At 33.4% G+C, this 20,741-nt stretch overlaps 1 protein-coding gene across 2 annotated transcripts in view; it reads right to left on the reverse strand.

Moving 5' to 3' along the window:
* Positions 1 to 345: 345 nt before the first annotated feature.
* The window catches only part of LOC135107007 (solute carrier family 12 member 9-like), a 43,463-nt gene continuing 23,067 nt past the window's right edge, over positions 346 to 20,741 (reverse strand). Inside the window, exons 8-18 of one of the 2 annotated variants that reach the window (XM_064016537.1) lie at positions 20,602 to 20,691; positions 19,714 to 19,921; positions 18,556 to 18,754; positions 16,835 to 16,996; positions 16,366 to 16,446; positions 16,053 to 16,201; positions 14,243 to 14,311; positions 9,486 to 9,689; positions 8,621 to 8,744; positions 8,138 to 8,308; positions 346 to 6,285 (exon numbers count right to left, since the gene is read on the reverse strand). In XM_064016537.1, the coding sequence (XP_063872607.1) occupies positions 6,019 to 6,285; positions 8,138 to 8,308; positions 8,621 to 8,744; positions 9,486 to 9,689; positions 14,243 to 14,311; positions 16,053 to 16,201; positions 16,366 to 16,446; positions 16,835 to 16,996; positions 18,556 to 18,754; positions 19,714 to 19,921; positions 20,602 to 20,691 (1,724 nt within the window). In that variant the 3' untranslated portion in view covers positions 346 to 6,018. The remainder of the gene's footprint in view (positions 6,286 to 8,137; positions 8,309 to 8,620; positions 8,745 to 9,485; positions 9,690 to 14,242; positions 14,312 to 16,052; positions 16,202 to 16,365; positions 16,447 to 16,834; positions 16,997 to 18,555; positions 18,755 to 19,713; positions 19,922 to 20,601; positions 20,692 to 20,741) is intronic. The other variant, XM_064016538.1, reaches the window with a different exon arrangement.

The raw sequence follows: 20,741 nt of genomic DNA on the forward strand, positions 1-20,741 counted from the left end.
TAGATTTGAGTATATAGTTGAATGACAATTTATAGATGTGTGTGTGTGTGTGTGTGTGTGTGTGTGTGTGTGTGTGTGTATTCACTTAGTTGTATTGTACAGGGCACGAGCCAAAGCTCACTTTGTCTTGTCTCCATATCCATATTCATCCAGTTTCTTTTTAAACATGTGTACACTGTTTGCTGCAGCCACCTCCTCCTTCAAATCGTTCCAGATTTCAATAGTTCGATACCAGACAGCAGTATTTCTTAATATCACTCGAACATACACTCTTCATTTTCTTCCCATTCCCCCTCATATGTCTCTCTCCCTCCTCCATCTGTAGTACCAAATCATTTCTGCCTATTCTTTCTATATTGTGTGTGTGTGTGTGTGTGTGTGTGTGTGTGTGTGTGTGTGTGTGTGTGTGTGTGTGTGTGTGTGTGTGATATAAAAGGAGAAAAAAACTATGAAATTAGAATATGTAATTGTAACATATTACTAATGTTACATGAAAAGTTTGTGAGGGAAGGAGAAAGTGATTTCATAAACGCAGAAAATATATTATGTTGAATGCAAAGATACTATCACCTGAATTTGAATTTGACAAGAGCAAATGTGGTTAATGGATTAGCAACAGGAAAATATAATTAAAAGAATGCTAAATATGAAAGTAGTCAGTTTGTGTAATTGATGACAATGTAATGTAATCTAATACATATTATTTGGGTAGAGTGAGTTAAATTATGACAGGTTGTTATGAGTAAAGCTCAATTATTTAGTGCATGAGTATTCATATAATAGACAGAATAGATTGTACCTGATATCTGCCACAGACAGTTGTACATAATTAAGTGTCACAGTCAGGAATGAAGTCAGGTAGTGTGTGGGCATTAGTAACAATGTGGTGCTAGTTTACAATGTAATTGATGTTGGATAAAAATAAAGGCTAAGTTTATGGTTGCCAGCATATGGAATATCATGAGAGAAAAACTTCTGGAGTATGACATTATGCCAGTAAGGCTGTCATCTTGTAATGCTGGTTACTCAAAAAATAAATAAATAAATAAATAAATATATATATATATATATATATATATATATATATATATATATATATATATATATATATATATATATATATATATATATATATATATATATATATATATATAATTTTAATTAATTCAGGTGATGATTAAATAGCACATGGAAAGCAGCTTGTACAAGCACAAAAATGTTTCCCTAAGCATTTGTAACAAACATGGACATGTGTCAATTTCCTTCTCCCTGTATTTCTATCAATGGTCACTCCTTACATTACATATCTATTTTCTATGTTTCTTTGGCTAGTTAGCCAAATACTTTTCTTCATTTCAGTGTTGAAAAATAACATTGTTTTTGTAGTAATAATAATCATAAGTAATAATAATAATAATAATAATAATAATAATAATAATAATAACAATAATAATAATAATAATAATAATAATAATAATAATAATAATAATAATAATAATAATGAGTTACCATATTTCAATATATTGCCTATCTACCATTTGTGTGGCATAGCATACACAATCATGGGCATTTTTAAAAAATCTAAAACACACACACACACACACACACACACACACACACACACACACACACACACACACACACACACACACACACACACACACACACAAGGAGAGGGTTGCTGGCCAACTACTCCAGTTGAATTGTGAGGTCACAACTCCATCCTGCATCTGTTATATTACTTCCTGCTGAACAAACAGCTTCAACAAAAAAGATCAACCCAAATACCTATGCCACCTGCCCATGAAAATGCTAGGCCTCATATTTATGAATTTTTCATAATAATGGCAATAATGACGATGACAGTATACTTGATAATATTGATAACGAGAATAATGTCATAATAATAATAATAATAATAATAATAATAATAATAATAATAATAACAATAACAACAACAACAACAACAAAGATAAAAATATGTAGCATCATTACAATTGTAATAATTATTACTTAATTACATTAACAACAGCATTAGGTACAATTTTACATACTGACTGATAAATCACTTTAACACAGCAGAATTAAAATCAAATTCTACTCGAGTTGTTTGGATTTTCCTTTCTTAAGCCACAGACAAGAGTAGTAATGAATAATTAAACATCTATATCACTTACTAATTATTTGGTTTCATCATTCATAATTCTATCACAATCTTATTCTCAGCAAATACAAATAACCTACTCACTTCTACTCATATATTCTAATTCCACAAACACTAAACTCCCCTCTAAACTATTCCTTATAAACTATGATGACATCATTCTGTATTTGATGTAACATCCTCTTTACCTTTCCACATCACATGATTCCTCCAAATCTCACCATAAATAAAGAGGGTGTTTCATTATGCCAGCTTTCTGTATAATTGTCACACCACAATGCATGACAATTAATACCATTATAAATAAAAGTGAAATTCATCTATTTCAAATACCACATCAAGGCTTTTGAGTTTTGGTTATGTGTGACATGATTCCAGTTACACTGAAGCCTTCCTGCATCGCCAACATCTGCAAATTGACTGTACATGGTACTGAAGACACTTATCCTTCAATTTTTTACTACTGCTTTGGACCCTTTTCTGGGACTGGCATCTCAGTGGGCTTTTTTTTTTTTCTTTTTTTCCTTTTTTGGGGGGGATATTTGTTGCCCTTGGCCAGTGTCCCTTCTACATAAAAAAAAAATACAAAGATGACATACCTCACTACTGATGCAAGCTGTTTTATGAGTCAGCTGGAGGTAATAAGGAGATATGCAAATCTATAAATAATATTTAATGATACAATCATATTTCACAAAATGAAGAGCAAAATAAAAATAGTAATCTGTCAATTCAGTGGAATTTTTGAAGCACTATATGAGACTTTTGAAAGTACTCTCATGAATTATATCACACTGGGATACTGACAATAAATTTAGTTAGATTCCAATTTAATATAATATTGTTTAATTCAGAATACTTCTTGCTGCATTTTTAAACATTTTAACATCTTGAAAGCCATGAGACAACCTCTTTAAAATTAAAATGGTAATCCATTACTTATACATAATATAAAATCACACCTTCAACACCTACATGCTATTTCATAATGCATTCATACTGTGTACTGTAACTTTATATATATAGAGTCTGCATCAGAGGCAGAGTAATCATGGAGTGGCATGTGTCTATCTTAATGTGCATCATACTAAAGTCAAGTTTGACTTTTACTAAGTCACAACCCATCATGAATGCTGCAGCACCTAAATGGTACCACCTCATGAACAACTTTTCCCTCACCATTAAAGACTCTCTCTGTGCCACTGGTGCACACATCATAGGGGATCATGAAGGTTCACATGCCTATTTGTCTAAAATTGCCAAAACCACACATACTATTTGTAAATCTGAAGACATGGTAAATTTTTGTACATATAAAAATAGGTAATCTTTAATCAGCGCAGCACTTGAAACAGAAGGGCATTTATGCAGTATCAGTCCTCCCTCCTCCTTCTAGGTATAATAATGATGGAAAAAAAAATACTAATAATAATGAAAAAGAATATAGAGGTATGAATTAGGGATGCTAAAATAAATTTTGAGTCCCTCTTTGGTCCAGATCCATAAGCTGCACCATCTTCAGGGGTTCATAATTCTTTCCATCTTTCATACTTACTATAGTTAGCTGAAGGTAGTTAAGGAACTCTGAGAACCATATGAACAAGAAACCCATGTAATAAAAGGAACAAATTCTAAGCACATTGCTTGAAACAAGAAATTAGATTTAACAGAAATAAGACTGGGAATGCACTTCATTCTGTGTTGGGAGAGAAATCTATAAAAGATGTTCTGAAAATACATTGCTATGCACATGTTGATTGGGTTCGGGGTTAGTTAATTCCAGTGGTCTTTACAAAGAATATCTTTCCAACAATACTGTAAACAAAAACCTGTCACAGAAAAAAAATGGCTAATGAGTTGATACCTTATTAGTTTTTGATAATCTTTAAGAAAAACTCTTGCAGTCTGATGGATGAAGTATGTTCCAGTCAATTTAACTTATGAAACAATGCAAGTAACTGCTTAGACCTCTATGGAAATCAATGCAAATCTCATTATTTTATAGGTACCACTACAATTCCTTTTTTTTTTTTTATTATTTTCTTATCATTGTTATTCATGACAACAATAAGATGTTTACATGTGTTAGATTTCATTTGTGAAGTGCTGGTGTAATGATCTAAATGATTTTCATTTTGGCTCATAAAGAGTGGAAGTGCCATGTTCACATTTGTAGTGACACAGGATTTCACTTGGATCACTAGATACCTAGGAATGTCTGAAAAGTTTATCTCACAAATATAGGTATATCTTCACTCTGTCCCTTTTGCAGATAAGTTCTGACATGATGATTTATTTGATTTTTTTTTTTTTTTTTTTTTTATCTATGATCTGGCATCCTTTGGGTGAGGAGTATCAAGACTTCAGAGATCAAATCTTTAAAGCCTTCCCATTTCATATAAGGAAATGGCTGATATAAACTCTTTCATTGGTTATTTGCAGTTCTAAGCTTGTTGCTTTTCAATGTAAATGGAAATTTTTTGGGTTAGATCTTATGAGAGTGGGAAGACAAAGAACATGAGTGTAAATAAGAAAGGAGAGGTTTTACACTGAAAGGAGTGAGGTATGTTAAAATGTAATGTATAAATAGGAGCAAGCATTGAGACATATTATAGACCACATCTTTGAAGAACAGCCATCAGAAGGAATAGATACATGTGTACATATCAACCTAGATATACAGAATAACTGATTTATACCTACAGATATAGATCAGAGAATAAATAGGCAAAGATAGATACAGATAGATACATGGAGAGTTAGCCAGATGTAGTGAAAATATACAAACATGTAGCTATGTTGATGGTCTGATAGAAAGTATGGGAACCCTTAATCAACCATGTTTGGGCTTGGGACCTGATGCATTAGGTGTTCACCTTCCTCTGAATAAGTAGAACAATAAAACTGTGTAAAATACCATTATTGACCAAAAAGCATGATAGGTTTATGGTAGGCATAAAACAACTTCTACAGAAAATAAAGGCATAACTAAAGCAGATCAGACCATTCATGGCTATCACAATGGTAACAGCAAGGAGGAGCTTGAGCCTCCATGTAGTTTCTCAGTATTTTTCTCAGTATGCTCTGAGAACTTCCAAGCCTCCCATTCCCCTAGATTATTAATTCATTAAGTGTATGACACTGAAATTGGTATGAAGCTCTATTCACTTAATTTGTAAAATTCAGCAAACATATGTTCATACAGGTGCTGCATTCAAGAGGACAGAATAACAAATAAAGGGTTCCATACTGAATTCATCAACTTAAAAAACTGAGATGCAATCTACCAACAACTGAAATTATATTGATCTTTATAACTTTATCCCTACTTTAATGTGTTCTATACAATGACAACTAATCTTTTATTAAAGCATAATTCTTAATATATATCTACTTTTTTTAATCTACATAGATTAAGATCTAAAAAAATCAATAAAACAATGACTTTCAGTGTTCAGTGCACCTTATGAAGTCCTTTGGACACTCTTAGAAATGCACCTACAGTACAGCTAAAAAATATACAATTTTAAAGTTCTCTTAACCAAACGTGAATAAAATCACCTCTTGCTCTTATAAAATTACTTGCATGCTTTAAATAATTAGAATAAAATTTATTTATTTGGAATATGTTAAATTACCATCACGTAATCACATTTGTTTAACACACACTCAAGCAATAGATACAAGACCATTAATGAACTTAAACTCAAATCCCTAACCTTTCTTTGGTTATAAAATCTGCAAAGCAATAAAACAGCTACTTAGTTAAATAAATCTACAATTCTGATCTAAAAATTACATTATCACTAAAAATCACATTTTCCAATTTCAGTGGGAAAACCCTGTGGATGGAATTACAAATTGGTGGTGGTGACAGCAGATATACCATGAACCATGACTGTTGGTTTGAGGCCATTGGTGATGCTTGTAAGGAGCCTCAGATAGTCCACATGTAGAGCTGGATTTGCAGGAGGGCAGGGAAGATGGAGGAAAGTTACAGCTGTGTCTACACTTTGTCCAGATATTAATCCATTGACCCCATTAATGTATTCTTCATTGAGTCGAGACAAGTAGTTCATGTTAGTTTCTGCCTCTGCATCTGAGTGTCCACCATCTCCATCCTGGATAAGAAAAAAATAACATATCACTTAAGTGTACAATGTATTCATCTACTTGTATTGTGCAGGGTATGAGCCAAAGCTCATTTTGTCCTGTCTCCATATCCATATTTATCCAGTTTCTCTTTAAACATGTGTATACTCTTTGCCACAACCACCTTGAAGTCATTCAAGATTTCAATAGTTCAATATGGGAAGCAGTATTTCTTGATGTCACTCAAATATCCACTCTTCTTTATTTTCTTCTCATGCCCCCTTGTATGTCTCTCTCCCTCTTACATCTGTAGTACCAAGTCATTTCTCTCTATTCTTTTTATATTGTTTACTAATCTGTACATGTTATCAGAGCTCCTCTTTCTCTTTTTCTTGTAGTGTTGGTAAGCCCATCTTTTTCAAGTCTTTCTCCATAGCTTAAGTCTTTCAATTCTGGTACCATCCTTGTCGCTATCCTCTGTATTCTTTCTAGTTTCCTTATATCTTTATTTTATGTGGAGCCCAAACTACTGCTGTGTATTCTAGTTTAGGATGTATCATGCTTGTTATAATTTTCTTCACCATTTCTTTATCAAATAGTTAAACGCCACCTTAATGTTTGTTAACCCATACAGTGTTTACTACATATATGTGTGGAACTGTTTAGTACATATATACATGATTTCATTTTTGAGCCTTCAGTTTTATACTTGTTTATATATAAGACTTATCACTAACAGTAACAAAGAATATTTTGATAAGTCAGGATGTTTTCATATACATACCTATCTGTAAGAACTGAGACATAATTGGTTGACTATTTTCTTTTTTTATGCCTATGTCAACATACACATATCATCAAAGCATTAAAATGAAATTGAAAACTACAGTATTGGAGAGGGATAAAGATTTTGGTTATAAATGTTGCAGAGTTGGCTACACAGGGTGAGCTACTGTGTTTCCCCAAAAATCATCACATAAAAAAGTAAGTTATTTTCTCCTAAGAAATTACTTCTCAAATCTATAACCATTAAGGCATAAGAAATAGGAAACAAGACTTCAGAGTAATTGAAAAGGAAAACTGAAAGTCAAAATTTGTACAGTGGAACCTCGGTTACCAAATGCCTTCCTTTTTGAACAAATCAGTTTTCAAACAAAATTTTGAATTAATTATTGCTTCTGTTGCAGTACCATAATTCAGTTCTAGAATAAAATTACTTGATTTCAGATATTAAAAGACAGCAAAAACTGCCCTTTATTACAAAATTATAGTTTCTAAAAATATTTACTTTGTTTTTATATATTTGGAGGAGACACAGAATGTAAGACAGTAATTCAATCTTTGAAATAAGGTAAATATGATCTCGTTGAAAAGCTAAGCTATGTATTTCTTCTTATATTTTCACATTCTCTTCTTCAATTTTCCAGATTTGTTTATTCATATGTGCTACACTAACATCCTCTTCCTTAAAACCTTCAAAATCATTGGGATCTGTGCCAGACACCATCTTCTCTGGTTGATGTTACTGTCAATGTTTACCTCTGCACCACCACTCCCATTTCACCCTTTCAGCCACTCACCAATTAATACTTCACCTTCCCCTGCATCTACATCTTGCACAAGTCCCTATCATGGAGACACGACTCAAAGCTTGGCCCCCCTGCACAACCAAACTTAGGCAAATCCCTGGAGCTGTTGTTGATATGTCCGATCAGCTGGGCGGCTGGGCAGTGTGTGTGTGTGTGTGTGTGTGTGTGTGTGTGTGTGTGTGTGTGTGTGTGTGTGTGTGTGTGTGTGTGTGTGTGTGTGTGTGTGTGTGTGTGTGTGTGTGTATATGCAATTCATGTAAAAATAATACATTTTCTGTAATTTACACAGTACCTTATGCAGGTGTGTGGTGACATGATCCCATGGAACAGAAACAATAGTGGCATTGATACGTAACTCTTGCAACATTTTCTTCACTTGAGTCTTCTGGGCTTCTGGATCAGCATCTCGAGATGATACACACAGAAACACTCGCAGCATTGTTTTCTTTCTCCATGAAGATACCTAAATAATTACCAGTTTTCTTTATTCACTGCATCAAACACATTGAATTTAGAATAGAAAGTATTATTGTTTGAGATATCATTATTCATATAAAAAAAAGCCAAATGAAAGGAAGGCAATTACCTAGCTTACATGAAAAGCATCAAATACATTTAACCAATAAATATCTTTACATGGAACTTTTTGTTGTTCTGCCTGATTTTAATCACACATCATCCCTACTAAATTGTACAAAAAGTTTCTTTGTTTTTTCAAGATTTTATAAAAGCAAAACAAATCTAGACTAAGATTTAGGATTTAGAAAGGTCTTACCATGTTAAGAATAGTTGCAAGCTGCATCAGGAATAAGGATGTTGTTCCAAATATGTTGGAATCATCAGGATTGAGGAAGTCAACAGGCCAAACATCAATGAAATACTTTTGCTTGTTTCCTTTTCTGAAACCCAAATATATTTAATCACTATATAAAGAAAGTAAAAATTCAGATAGTGGCAGTACAGCAGGAAAAATAGATATATTGTTCATGAAACTGATAAAATTATGCTCTGAATTCCCACAAAAATAGGATATTCATGATACTTCAGGTTTCACTAAGAGATGGATTTGCATGTGTGATGCACACCTATTGATCTCATTAAATATGTGGTGTACTTGGTGGGGCTCATTGATGCATGAACCCAAATAAAGAGCAGGGCACTCCATAGAAAGTACCCTGCATCCACTGTGGTCTCATTACTGGAGTAGGTGCAGGGTAGGGAACAGTTTCATCATGGAGCGGTAGGAATAGACCAGTGTATTCTGCCAAGCCTTGCTGTGAATGTGTGTGGCCAGCTATGCTGTACCTGGACTCCTGAGGTGTAGTACAGAGGGACACAAGACTGTTCCTTTTCACCGGAGGCCAACAGGGCTAAATGTGTGAATGATGTGTGTGTGAATGTGTGGTGCCTTATCTGGGCCACCTCATGTGGAACTGCCAGTTTGTAGTATATAGATAGATAGACAGATGGATGGATCTGTGGTTGCTTATAAATTATTCACTTAAAGTTCACATTCACAGGGGTCTGTATCCCCTAGTCCCTATAAATATTAGGGGTAAAGAGTATATAAACAAATGATATCAAACAAGATATCACTTGTAATCATAATTCTTGTATAAAGAAAATATGATCTAAATTACCTAAACATTGCAGCTTTGTCCATCTGATGGAAATGCCGACAAACACAAACATTTTTCCCCAAGTTGAGAACATCTAATATCATCTTCACATATTCTTCTGTTGTGATACGTGAGCTTGTGGCCGATGCTTGCGTCAGAAGGGATGGAGAAGATGAAACTGGAGAAGTTGCCTGATAGCTGCTAACATTAAATGGAGAAGAATCTCTGAAAAAAAAAAAAAATGATAACAATACATTACACAATGTTAAATACCTGCAAAATTAAGAATAGTAAAAATACAGAGTCTGTTGTAATCATTTCACAATACTGTTGATTATTAGGAGGCCTGGTCTGTTACAATCAGTGAATGCATTTACAGATAATTGGTTAAAATGTTCTATACTATCATTCCATTATGGGCCATATTCTTACTGCTTTGAATCTAAGTGTTCTTTTGTTATAAACCAGATCATTTAATATTAAATCTTTTTATACAGACTTGTATAAAATGTTACATCTTGTTTCTCTAAATTCATTAGGACACCAATATGCTACATTAATTTAACTCAAGTTCTAAAATGTAACTTCTATAATAATTTGATGAACTATATGCAAACCATACAATTATCTCTGACACATTATGTACATGTGTATAGTTTACAAATCAACCCTCATTTTTCTATTAGTACAGATCACGAGAAATCTTGTAAGAGAACTGATAACAAGAATTAAGAAGGCACAGTAAGCTCCTTCTGTAGTGATAGCATGCAATGAACTACTGAATCTACTTACTAATATCATTAGAAGCAAGACAAAACATTATGGCAACATACCATAAAATAATCAAAAGGAAATTTATAAATAATGAGATGGTGTATAACTGATTAATTCATAATGGGAAATAGTAAAGTGTTATAGTAGTTTAATAAGGTTTAAGAGAATAGGGTGTGCTTTACCTTCAGACTCATTTCAGTCTCACTGTAAATGTGTGGTGAATAAAGACCCTTTGTTCTCTAGGATACTAAGAATACTGTGATATTTTTATAATCAAAGCTTATCTCCCCATGTTTTCCTAAGCAACTATTTATCAAGCAAACTATTAAGCAGAATAAATAGCTGAGCACAGGCTACCGAGTCCCAGGCATGAATGCGTGACAATTAATAAGAATTGTAGGAATTGTTTATGTAAAAACTTAAGCACTGTATTGTGAGTCTTAGCTTGCATTTCTTTGGGGAGAGTATGTAAATTAAGTCCTTTAACCCTTAAAGGGCAGGTGAGGTCATAAAAAAAAATAATAATAAATAAATAAATAAATAAAAATAATAAAAACAAAAACAAATAAAGACTTCAAGTTTGTGACAGGTTCAAGAGAAGGGATGGATAATGGGAATGATTTTAAATATAAAGCAATTAATTCAGTTAAAGCTGTGAAATGATAATGGAAATGGAGCTATTTCTATGAAAATGTCAAAACATTACTGTACAGGGAGAAGTGCTTTATGGTAATGTCCCTGCCATTAGGGAATTAAGAAATTCCTAATATAATTCATTTCAATTTTGGTGTAATTTTCATTACTATATGTATTCTATTCCGTTTTCTATGAGTTTTTAAATATCCTTACTGTAAACCAAAACTGTACACACTATTTGAAAGAGGATGCACAACTGAGTTGTACAGTGCATTACTTTTCAAATCAAAAGCTGAAAGTCTTACCAATAAAAGAAACAAATTTATTTACAGGTTTTGCCATTGTAGTACACCAGTTGCTCACTTTAAAGTCTCTTAAGGTAATAATGGTTAAGTCTCTTTCTTTATTTACACTTGAAAGTTAGGCATTATTCATCTTGATAGTTGTAAAATTGTAAAGTACATCCTGGATCTGCATCTTTGCAAGGAAGAAAATGCAGTTTGATTTGAAAAGAATTTAAGTTCTACTCTGTACTAAAAACACCATCACACCATATGTAATTTATTGTATGCACTTGCTTGACACTTGCATTATATATATATATATATATATATATATATATATATATATATATATATATATATATATATATATATATATATATATATATATATATATATATATATATATATATATATATATATATATATATCAAAGAAGTGGACATATGCACGTAATTCTTAAAGTAATATGGTTTTTGTAAGTATATGATTGAGGAAAAAAATATTAATTAACTAATTAAATAATCAATAAAATTATATGTGTATATGTATGAAATATATTGATGGAGAATACTTGTTAATATGCATTTTAAAACTATGCATGTGAATATGATGTCTCAGCTTCCCATTCTTTTCAGAATAATGTCAGCCTGACACTACATGGACAGAAATAAATATATCAACAGAATTTCCTACTGATCATACTCTTCAGACTATTCTTGGTTATGAGACCTGCTTCTAATTTAACTACAATCATAATTCACTGATTTCAATGCTAATGCAACTAGATATATAGTCATAATTTTCAGGACTGGAGCCGTCAAATATTAGTATTTTTATTTGATGACTATAAATGTATTTCATGATGTTGTGGACATGCATTTGGGTTAAAGAGAGAGAGAGAGAGAGAGAGAGAGAGAGAGAGAGAGAGAGAGAGAGAGAGAGAGAGAGAGAGAGAGAGAGAGAGAGAGAGAGAGAGAGAGAGAGAGAGAGAGAGAGAGAGAGAAAGAGAGAAACTTAACTATGAATTGACAAATGCAGTTAGTGTTTGTCATATAAGATGGAAAATGTATGGATATGAATATCTGTATTATGAAAGCTCGAATATATGGAAGCAAGAGTCCTGTGATCAAAGCAATCTTAGGTGACTTAAAACATACAGAAGAGGTGATGCAGAAGTGTGAGGAAATCATTTGAAATGTAATGGAGAGAAAAACTGATAATATTAAACAAGTGACAGTTGACAGAAACTAAGGATCATGGACAAGTTTTTCTATGTAGATAGATGCCTTTCCTTTCTTTTTTGAAAGACCTTTGTGCTTCTTATTCATTTACTGAGCACCATTACCTAACACTATTAAAAGTTTTCTGTCTTTGAGTAGGAACAGTTAACAGGATTTCATTCCTTCAATTACCCAGTTTATCCTTCCTTTATAAAACTTACATGCACACTAGCAGCATCCAATGCACTTCATTCCATAAGTCACGTGAATTCTTTGAATTCATAGATGCTACAACACATACCTTACTTTGTCCACAAATTTCCAAACAATTTCTCCAATGCCTAAACATCAGATGAACACAAATTTTACTTCATCTAAAAACCTTCCAGTATGTGAACCAGCCTTTTCAGTAAGTTATTTCATTTTTACTTTCCCTTACAATGTATCTGATGATATATCCTTTTTGACTAAGGTTTTTCATCTCCCTGAGTATTACTCATACTCTGCTTGATGTTGAAAATAGAGGAATGAAGACTGATGAAGACGAACTTTGTAAAATTTTTAAATTGTCCATGCAATGTTAATAACAATTTTGTATTTTGTAAATTGTCCATGTAATGTTAATAACAATTTCATATTTTAAGTCCAGTCCTGAAAATTATACAGTAACCCCAATAATACCAAAGTCATGCAGAGTACTAAACTAAAAACTCAACTCATAAATATGATGATCCATGTCAATTTACTGTAAAGACAGTATATATGTATTTTGGCCTTTCTAATACAGTACAGTGGGACCTCAGTTTTCGAACTTAATTCGTTCCTGAATGCCACTCAAAAACCAAAATGTTTGGAAGCTCAAGCTATTTTCTCCATGGGAATCAATGTAAAATAAATTAATCCGTTCTCAGATACCCATCCATCATCCACCAGGTAATGACCGACACTTCCACTGCTAAGATGGCCGCTCCACAACATCTCCAGCTTATATATTTTTTATCCAGAAAGGATGTATTGAATGAGCTTAGTGAAACAGAACTCATCGAAAGATACTGTTTAGACCATGCAGGCATTCTTTTTGTCACCAATCAAGCGAGGGAAGCCTTACAGAGCAACACAGAGAAGAGCAACCCACTCTCCGCCAAAATGAAGGTGATCATAAGACTTAGGCATCTTGCTGCTGGGAAAAGCTACTAGGAAAATGCAGTTGTGCAGTGGTGATAGCATTGTGGATCATAGTGAGAGCCACAGGAGGCTTGGGATTATTCCCGAGAGCCGAACCTTGTTTGTTTACATCGAGGTTCTTCAACGGGATCACATTTAAATTATTTCAAAGATTGAATTGCTGTCTTACCCTCTGTGTCTCTTCTCTAAATATATAAAAACATTTCAAAGATTGAATTACTGTCTTACCCTCTGTATCTCTTCTCCAAATATATAAAAACAAAGGAAATATTTATAGAAACAATAAATTAGTAATAGATGGCAGCTTTTCCTATATCTTGTAGTATTTGACATTAAGTAACTTTGTTTGAAAACCGAATTATGGTATGGCAACCGAAGCAATTGTGAGTTTAAATTTTTGTTAAAAAACAGAGTTGTTTGAAAAGAGAGACGTTTGGTAACTGAGGTTCCACTGTATCTCTGAACTCTACCCGCATGAAAGCTGTATAAAAGTATACCTACACTTAAGTCAATCATACCACTCCTCACACAGTAACCAAGATTAGCAATCACTTTTTCATTCTATCCCCTAAACATAAAAAGGAACAACACACACCATGACTAAACTTAATTAAATGATATATACAATGAAACATAAAATGCGTAATTAGCAAAGTAGTATTTAAAGGTAAAGTTTTACCCAAGCTGCGCATTCTCTTCAGTTTCTGCAGCAATAGAGCCATAAGAAAATGACGCTGATATCTCGTATCTATCAAACAAAAGAATGTCATAAAATGTTACTATTGAAATATTGTACTATTCATATCATAAAAACTAAATACTTGAAAGTATCATATTTTTGATATAAAAGATGCACTTTCTTTTCCAAGAAATAAAAAATATTCTTGTATATCAGAGATAAAAAATCTTTGTCCTTGCTTTATCTAACTGCAGAAATATAAATGTCGAAGAATGAGTTCCCAGTCCCTCACCCCATCCCTTTTTATGACAGGTAACATTCTTCTAATCCAGCTGTGTAGTCAGAAAATGTAAAGTCTACATACGTTATGTTTGCATGTTTGATTCTCTTCCGGCTGTCAATACAAACATCTTTTTTGGTTGGCACTGCAGAATTATATTCCTTTCTTTTCTTTAGGAATATACAAATTTATGAATTCATATTACTTGTGAGCACAAAATACAAATAGAAAATAAATAAAAGAGAGTGAATGTACTAACTATAACACAGAACTCAGTCACCACTCATTAACACACTCAGCAACATAATGAATGCTTACTTGAGTGTATTATCTCTGGTGAAAGTAACATGATGCAAATGCCAAGTATCATTATATCACAGACTCTATGAATTTCACTACTGGAAGAATATTATATTATCACACTAATGTTCAGCAAGTAATGCATAAAAAATACGGAAAATAAATTTTTCTATTGATGGTAACCTTCAAATTTTGAGTGCATCTTTTACACCAAAACAATTCTTCGCTCAAAGTCTTTCAAGTAGATTCATAAAATATGTGGAATGGAAAGTTCACTCAATATTTAATCTATTTATAAATGGTAATAAAAATGAAAGCATAGGTTTAGAATATGAAAATAATCTAAACTGTTATAGTAAAGCTAAAAATTAATTTTCATTCACCAATATTTCATCCTTTAAGATTTTTAATCAGGAATATTTTTTTACCTTTAAGTGTCAGTTCTACATAGATGTTTCTGCTCTATTATGATTTTAAAATATCTACTACTGATAAGTTGTAGACCAATATATGTAGGTAACAGTCTGGAATTATTAAAGAGGTAAAACAGCTTAAAAATCTCAATTTAATAGAACTAATAATAATCTAACAGAACTCAATTTGACAGAACTAATGAATTATAGTTTTCTGGATCTGTACATTAAATATTACAGTGGAACCTCTGTTCACGAACATTCCTGTTCAAGAACAAATCAGTTCCTGAACAGATTTTTCGAACAATTTTTCTACTGGTTCACGAACGGTGTTTCAGTGTGTGAACACACACAGCCCACAAACCTCCTCAGCAGGCAAGCACATGCTCAGCTGTGTTTTGGAGCATTTGCCAGGAACACTGTTCATCTGAGTGCTGTATTCGTAAACATTACTTTTTAGGTGTTTTTTGCTCTTATTGATTTATTTTTGCCCTCGTCATGGCTCTTAAAAGAATAAAATTGATAGTGGTAACAAGAAGCCTTAGTAAGAAAGAAACAACAGTGAAACACAAAAATAGCATCTGTGTTTCCAGCATTGCCAGGCAGCACATCTTGGTAAAACTATCAGTACCATCTTGAAGAATGTACTAATGTGTACCTACGTATATGGTAACCTTTCAATGGGAAAAAATGTTTTGGTTTAAAGACATTTCATTTTGTGAACTGAGTCATGAAACAGATAAGTTCGTGAAATGAGGTTCCACTGAATATCATATTAATATTCATAAAAAAAGTTTTAAATTTATCATGTAACTACCTTGTGAAAAAATCTTGGGATGGAGTGTTGTCCTTAAATCCTAGCAAGATGGTATTGGGCTTCATGGCTCCAAGACCAGACACCCGGGCCAGGTGGTGCAGACCATCCCGCACTGAGGGTGCCACAGTTACCTCCACAAAGGCTTTCACCTGAAAATTTATCCAAAAATAACAAAACAAAAAAATACTGCATCCAAAAAGGTTATATCATATTATAGTCAATTTCAAACAACTTAGATAAATCTATTAACATTTTTTTAAAAGAGTCATACATCAAGCTGAAATTCATGACTTAGAGATCAATAATCTAGCACCTTCAAATGATCCACTAGTGCCATCCACTTTGGGTAGTCTTGTGCAGCCGGGTCTTTGGAGTCATCATCAAAGTTACCAACCTGAAAGTTTGCTCAAAATAATAATACAATGCATATGACAACAGAAAATTCAGGTAAAGCCAACATTTTACAAAATTTAAGCTGCTACAGGTTAATTATGACTGTACAAATAATTATATAAATAACTTGTTTTCTTTTATACTCATCCAGTACAGAACACAACACATACAATAAAAATAAAGCAAATCCATAGATAGTACAGTATATGCTGTGGAGTTATAGGAGCGACTACCAGGAAAGTGAAAGAACACAGTGAGGAAAACAGACAGGATTGGAGTGAGTATGTATGAAGCATATGGACAAAATCAAATGAAAACCTGTTATGGTGATCTAAAGAAGCTCCAAGGAATGGGTATTAGAATCTTATGATCAGATAAATACTACTTACCTTGACATGGCCTAATACATATAGACCAGACTTTTTGAGGTCATTGGTGAAGTCAATAAGAGGACAAGCTGATCGAGGATTATTCACCAACAGCAACATCTGTGGCCGCCAAAACTTGACATGGTCTTTTCTTGAATCCAGCAGCAACAGATATTTTCGAACCTGAAAAACAACTTAGCATTTAAGAACACATGACTTCTTTTAGCAGCATGGATGGTATTACTTTTTCTTTTTTAAGATGTAAAACTTGTAACATATCAATTTCACAACTCATCCTTGTTTCATCATTATCTTTCTTAGGATAGCTTCCGACACTAACAAAAGCTGTGTCCTAACATTATTTGATATAACAATAATTTTAAAATGAAATTGTCTTCAAAATCTATTAGTAATAGAGCCTGGACATTAATGCACATTGTAATACATATACTGGTGGGTATGGTGAGCTTGGTGGGCAGTATGATACAACATACTCTTGTGTCTAAACTTGCCAGAAGTTAATTACTAACCATACTGAAGATCAGATGGAAAATAGCAGACAGGTAATTAAGAATGCTTCCACTGAAGATGGGACTTAAAAGCTTTAGAAAGACAGGAAATCAAAGCTATAGATCGCTACTTTGCAGATTGGAACAATCTCTTCTTAGGAACAGATTGAATGTTGACAAACTTCCAAGACAGAAAAATGGATGTTGGTAGATAAAGATGGAAAAATCTAACCAGGCCAAGTGTGAGCAGAAAAGCTTAATTACAGAGAACACTAGGGAGAACTCCATCAGAACCATAAGACTTCCAGGGATCAAAGTCATGGAGGACATACAAAATGTCATTACAATCAATTTCAATAACAAGCATGACCTAATTAGAAAATTAAAGTGAAGGAGGAACAAGCCCAGGATCATCCAGTATTGCATTTTCAGCAAATATCTGAGCAGTTTAGCTTTTAAAAACAGAAGAGTTAGTTGTGATATCATCTGGAAGAAACAGGACAAAAAAAAAAAAAATCCTAGGGAGATATTTTTGGCAGGGTGCCAGAAGCCACAGCAAGAATCAGATCTAGTAAGATTTTTATACTCCTTATTGATGGATGAGTTTTTGATAGACTGTTGAAAATATTTGGCATGATTTCGGGCAGAAATATACAGGGCATGAATTTCGCACGGATGGTCAGAGTATTGCCTGTGAGCTGTCATTATCCTGGACAGCATAAGAGCAGGCTGAGATGAACCAAGGCTTTATGATGAAGGTGTGTGGAATGTATGCCTCCATGCCAGAGACAACCACCTCCTTTTTAAGAAGTGCACCAAGAGATAGTTTCTGACATGGAAGCAATAAGCATTCCAAGAAAAGTCAGACTAGTACCTCCTCAGGTCTTCCCACTTAGTAGAGGTGTAATGCCAGAAGCACCTCCACTTTGGTGGGTCCAGAGGTGGCACTGGAGCAATAGGACAGGATACGGAAATAAGATTATGATCAGAGGAGTCCAACGGAGAGAACATATAAAAGGAATAAGATGAAGGGTTAGAGATCAACATCTCCAAAAATGTTTGTATGTATTGTAACTACCAATAGCCTCCCTGTACATCTATATAACCACATTTTCCAAAAGTATTTCCTCAGAGTATCAAACCTAGTAACTCTGTAATAGCATCTAGCCTTGGTCTACAATCTTCATACATCAAGTGCTATCCTCAAGAAAAAATACTGAAACAGTTGCTTACCTGATGGAATATAAGAGCCTGAGAGATAGATCCCCACTGATGTTCCTCTGAGGGTGAGCGGAGATGAAGAATAATAATCAACACTAGCAGCAGGATTATGCAGATGGCTGCTACTGAAGGACTGATGACAAACATCATGGCACCATTGCCAATCATCCCCAAAACAGATGTCCACCAGGAGAAGTAGTGAAATGTTGGCCTGAATCAAGAGAAGGAAAGGTTAACTATTGTCTTTATCAAACAATAATGTTTGTAATCTATATAACTAATTGCTTATAGAAAGGTTAATGATTTTAACTTCTGTCTTTTATCCATCTAAATGAAAGAGTGTTGATACAGTAAAACCTCCCTAAACCGAACCCAAATAAGCTGAATATTGGATAATCCAAAGCTCCCTTATGGCAACTCTGAGTTACAAGCTAAAGTACACTAATAGTACAGTACATAATGTTATGTTAACTTTTATGTGACCAGTGTGTTGTGTGCAGTTAAGTGAGCTCTTAAGTGAACACTACGTATGTAGTTGGGTAATGTTAAGTGAACTCTTAAGTGGCTAGTTAGTGCGTTGTGTACAGTGTGCCATAACAAAATATGCTGTAAATATCTATCTTGGGACTTCTGATGTGCTTATAATGTGTTAACAAATATGTTGGAAATGACAATAAACATATATGTTTATGTACTTACACAGAATCCAGCCAAAAACAGTACTGTCAGATAAAACCAAACTTTCAGATAAACCATCAGCCACCTCACCCCATATAGTTCAGTTTATGGAGGTTTTACTGTAGTAATAGTTTTCAGCAATCTATCACTTACATTTCATGATACTAGTCCACAGTCTGTGAACTGTGAATAAAGTTCAGCTAAGAGATAAACAAAAATACATTGAAACATTGGGTATCCAGTTCATGATAGGTATCTCATCAAATCAGGTCACAAATAGCAATACCTTTAAAATATAATGCAAATGAATGAAAATCAGTCATACATCTTCAAACTTCTTTAAAGGAATGTCAACCAATTGTTAAAATATGCCAGCAATCAAAAATACCCTATATTTTTCACTTTGTTTTTATTTTTATCCTGAAAACTCAAGCAGTGTAATTTCTCCTCACATGATCAAATAACAATGGCACTAAATTCTGTTCAACTAACCTAAAGTTTGGAGCACTGGCCCATTCCAATCCAAGACATGCCAAATTGGTTCCCAAATATGACAAAAGAAAGAAGATGGAAGTAAATTCTGCAATTTGATTCAGTCCTCCAATAAGCAAAACAGCTTCAACTAATATGGCAGACACAATCACTGCTCCAATTGGGTTACTTCCAATAGACATTAGTCCAATAAAATGGGTGAGCCTTCCTGAAAACAGAAAAAGAAAAATCATAAATATCATAAAATGACTGAACTGCAAAATTATGAATACCAAAACTCTATTCTTGAAGACATCTTTTACTGCTGTTCTCTGCAATATGTTCATGAATTAAGACATCTATATTTTATTCTAACTTTGAGAATATAATTCAACAACATTTAAGGAAAACTTTTACATAACCATCCACCAATTAATAAACCATCTGCTGATGTCTTCAAATATGTTTAGCATATTCACAGAACAAAAATGGTGTGATGTAAAAGCTAAGTATGCAGTATAAATATATAGTTATGAATATGTTTTACTGAATATAATGAAGATAAATATACTGCAAGAGTTTAGCAAAATGAGACTCTCAGAGACATAATGTAAATACAGCAGCTGTTCAGGAGATAACAACAGTTTTCTAAGTATTGATGAAATTAAAACAAATTTAGGTTTTAATAACGGGATGCAAATGTTGCAAAAGTGGACATCATGCAGCATGAGGTGAGATAGATGGATGGGTAGAGAGAGAGAGAGAGAGAGAGAGAGAGAGAGAGAGAGAGAGAGAGAGAGAGAGAGAGAGAGAGAGAGAGAGAGAGAGAGAGAGAGAGAGAGAGAGAGAGATATGGCTGTTACTTGCTTGATAAATAACCCTGGAAAAAAAAAAGAAATGTTACCTTACCATATATATTGTCTTTCACCAAAGCTTCCAGGACTCTTGAAGATCCAATAATATTACTTAAACTGGCACTTAATGTAGCTGTTATAATACCTGAAACAAAATGAAGGGCCTTTCAAGAACTTGTAAATTAATCAAATGAT

This window comes from Scylla paramamosain, chromosome 14, assembly GCF_035594125.1.
Source record: "Scylla paramamosain isolate STU-SP2022 chromosome 14, ASM3559412v1, whole genome shotgun sequence".
Lineage (NCBI taxonomy): Eukaryota > Metazoa > Arthropoda > Malacostraca > Decapoda > Portunidae > Scylla > Scylla paramamosain.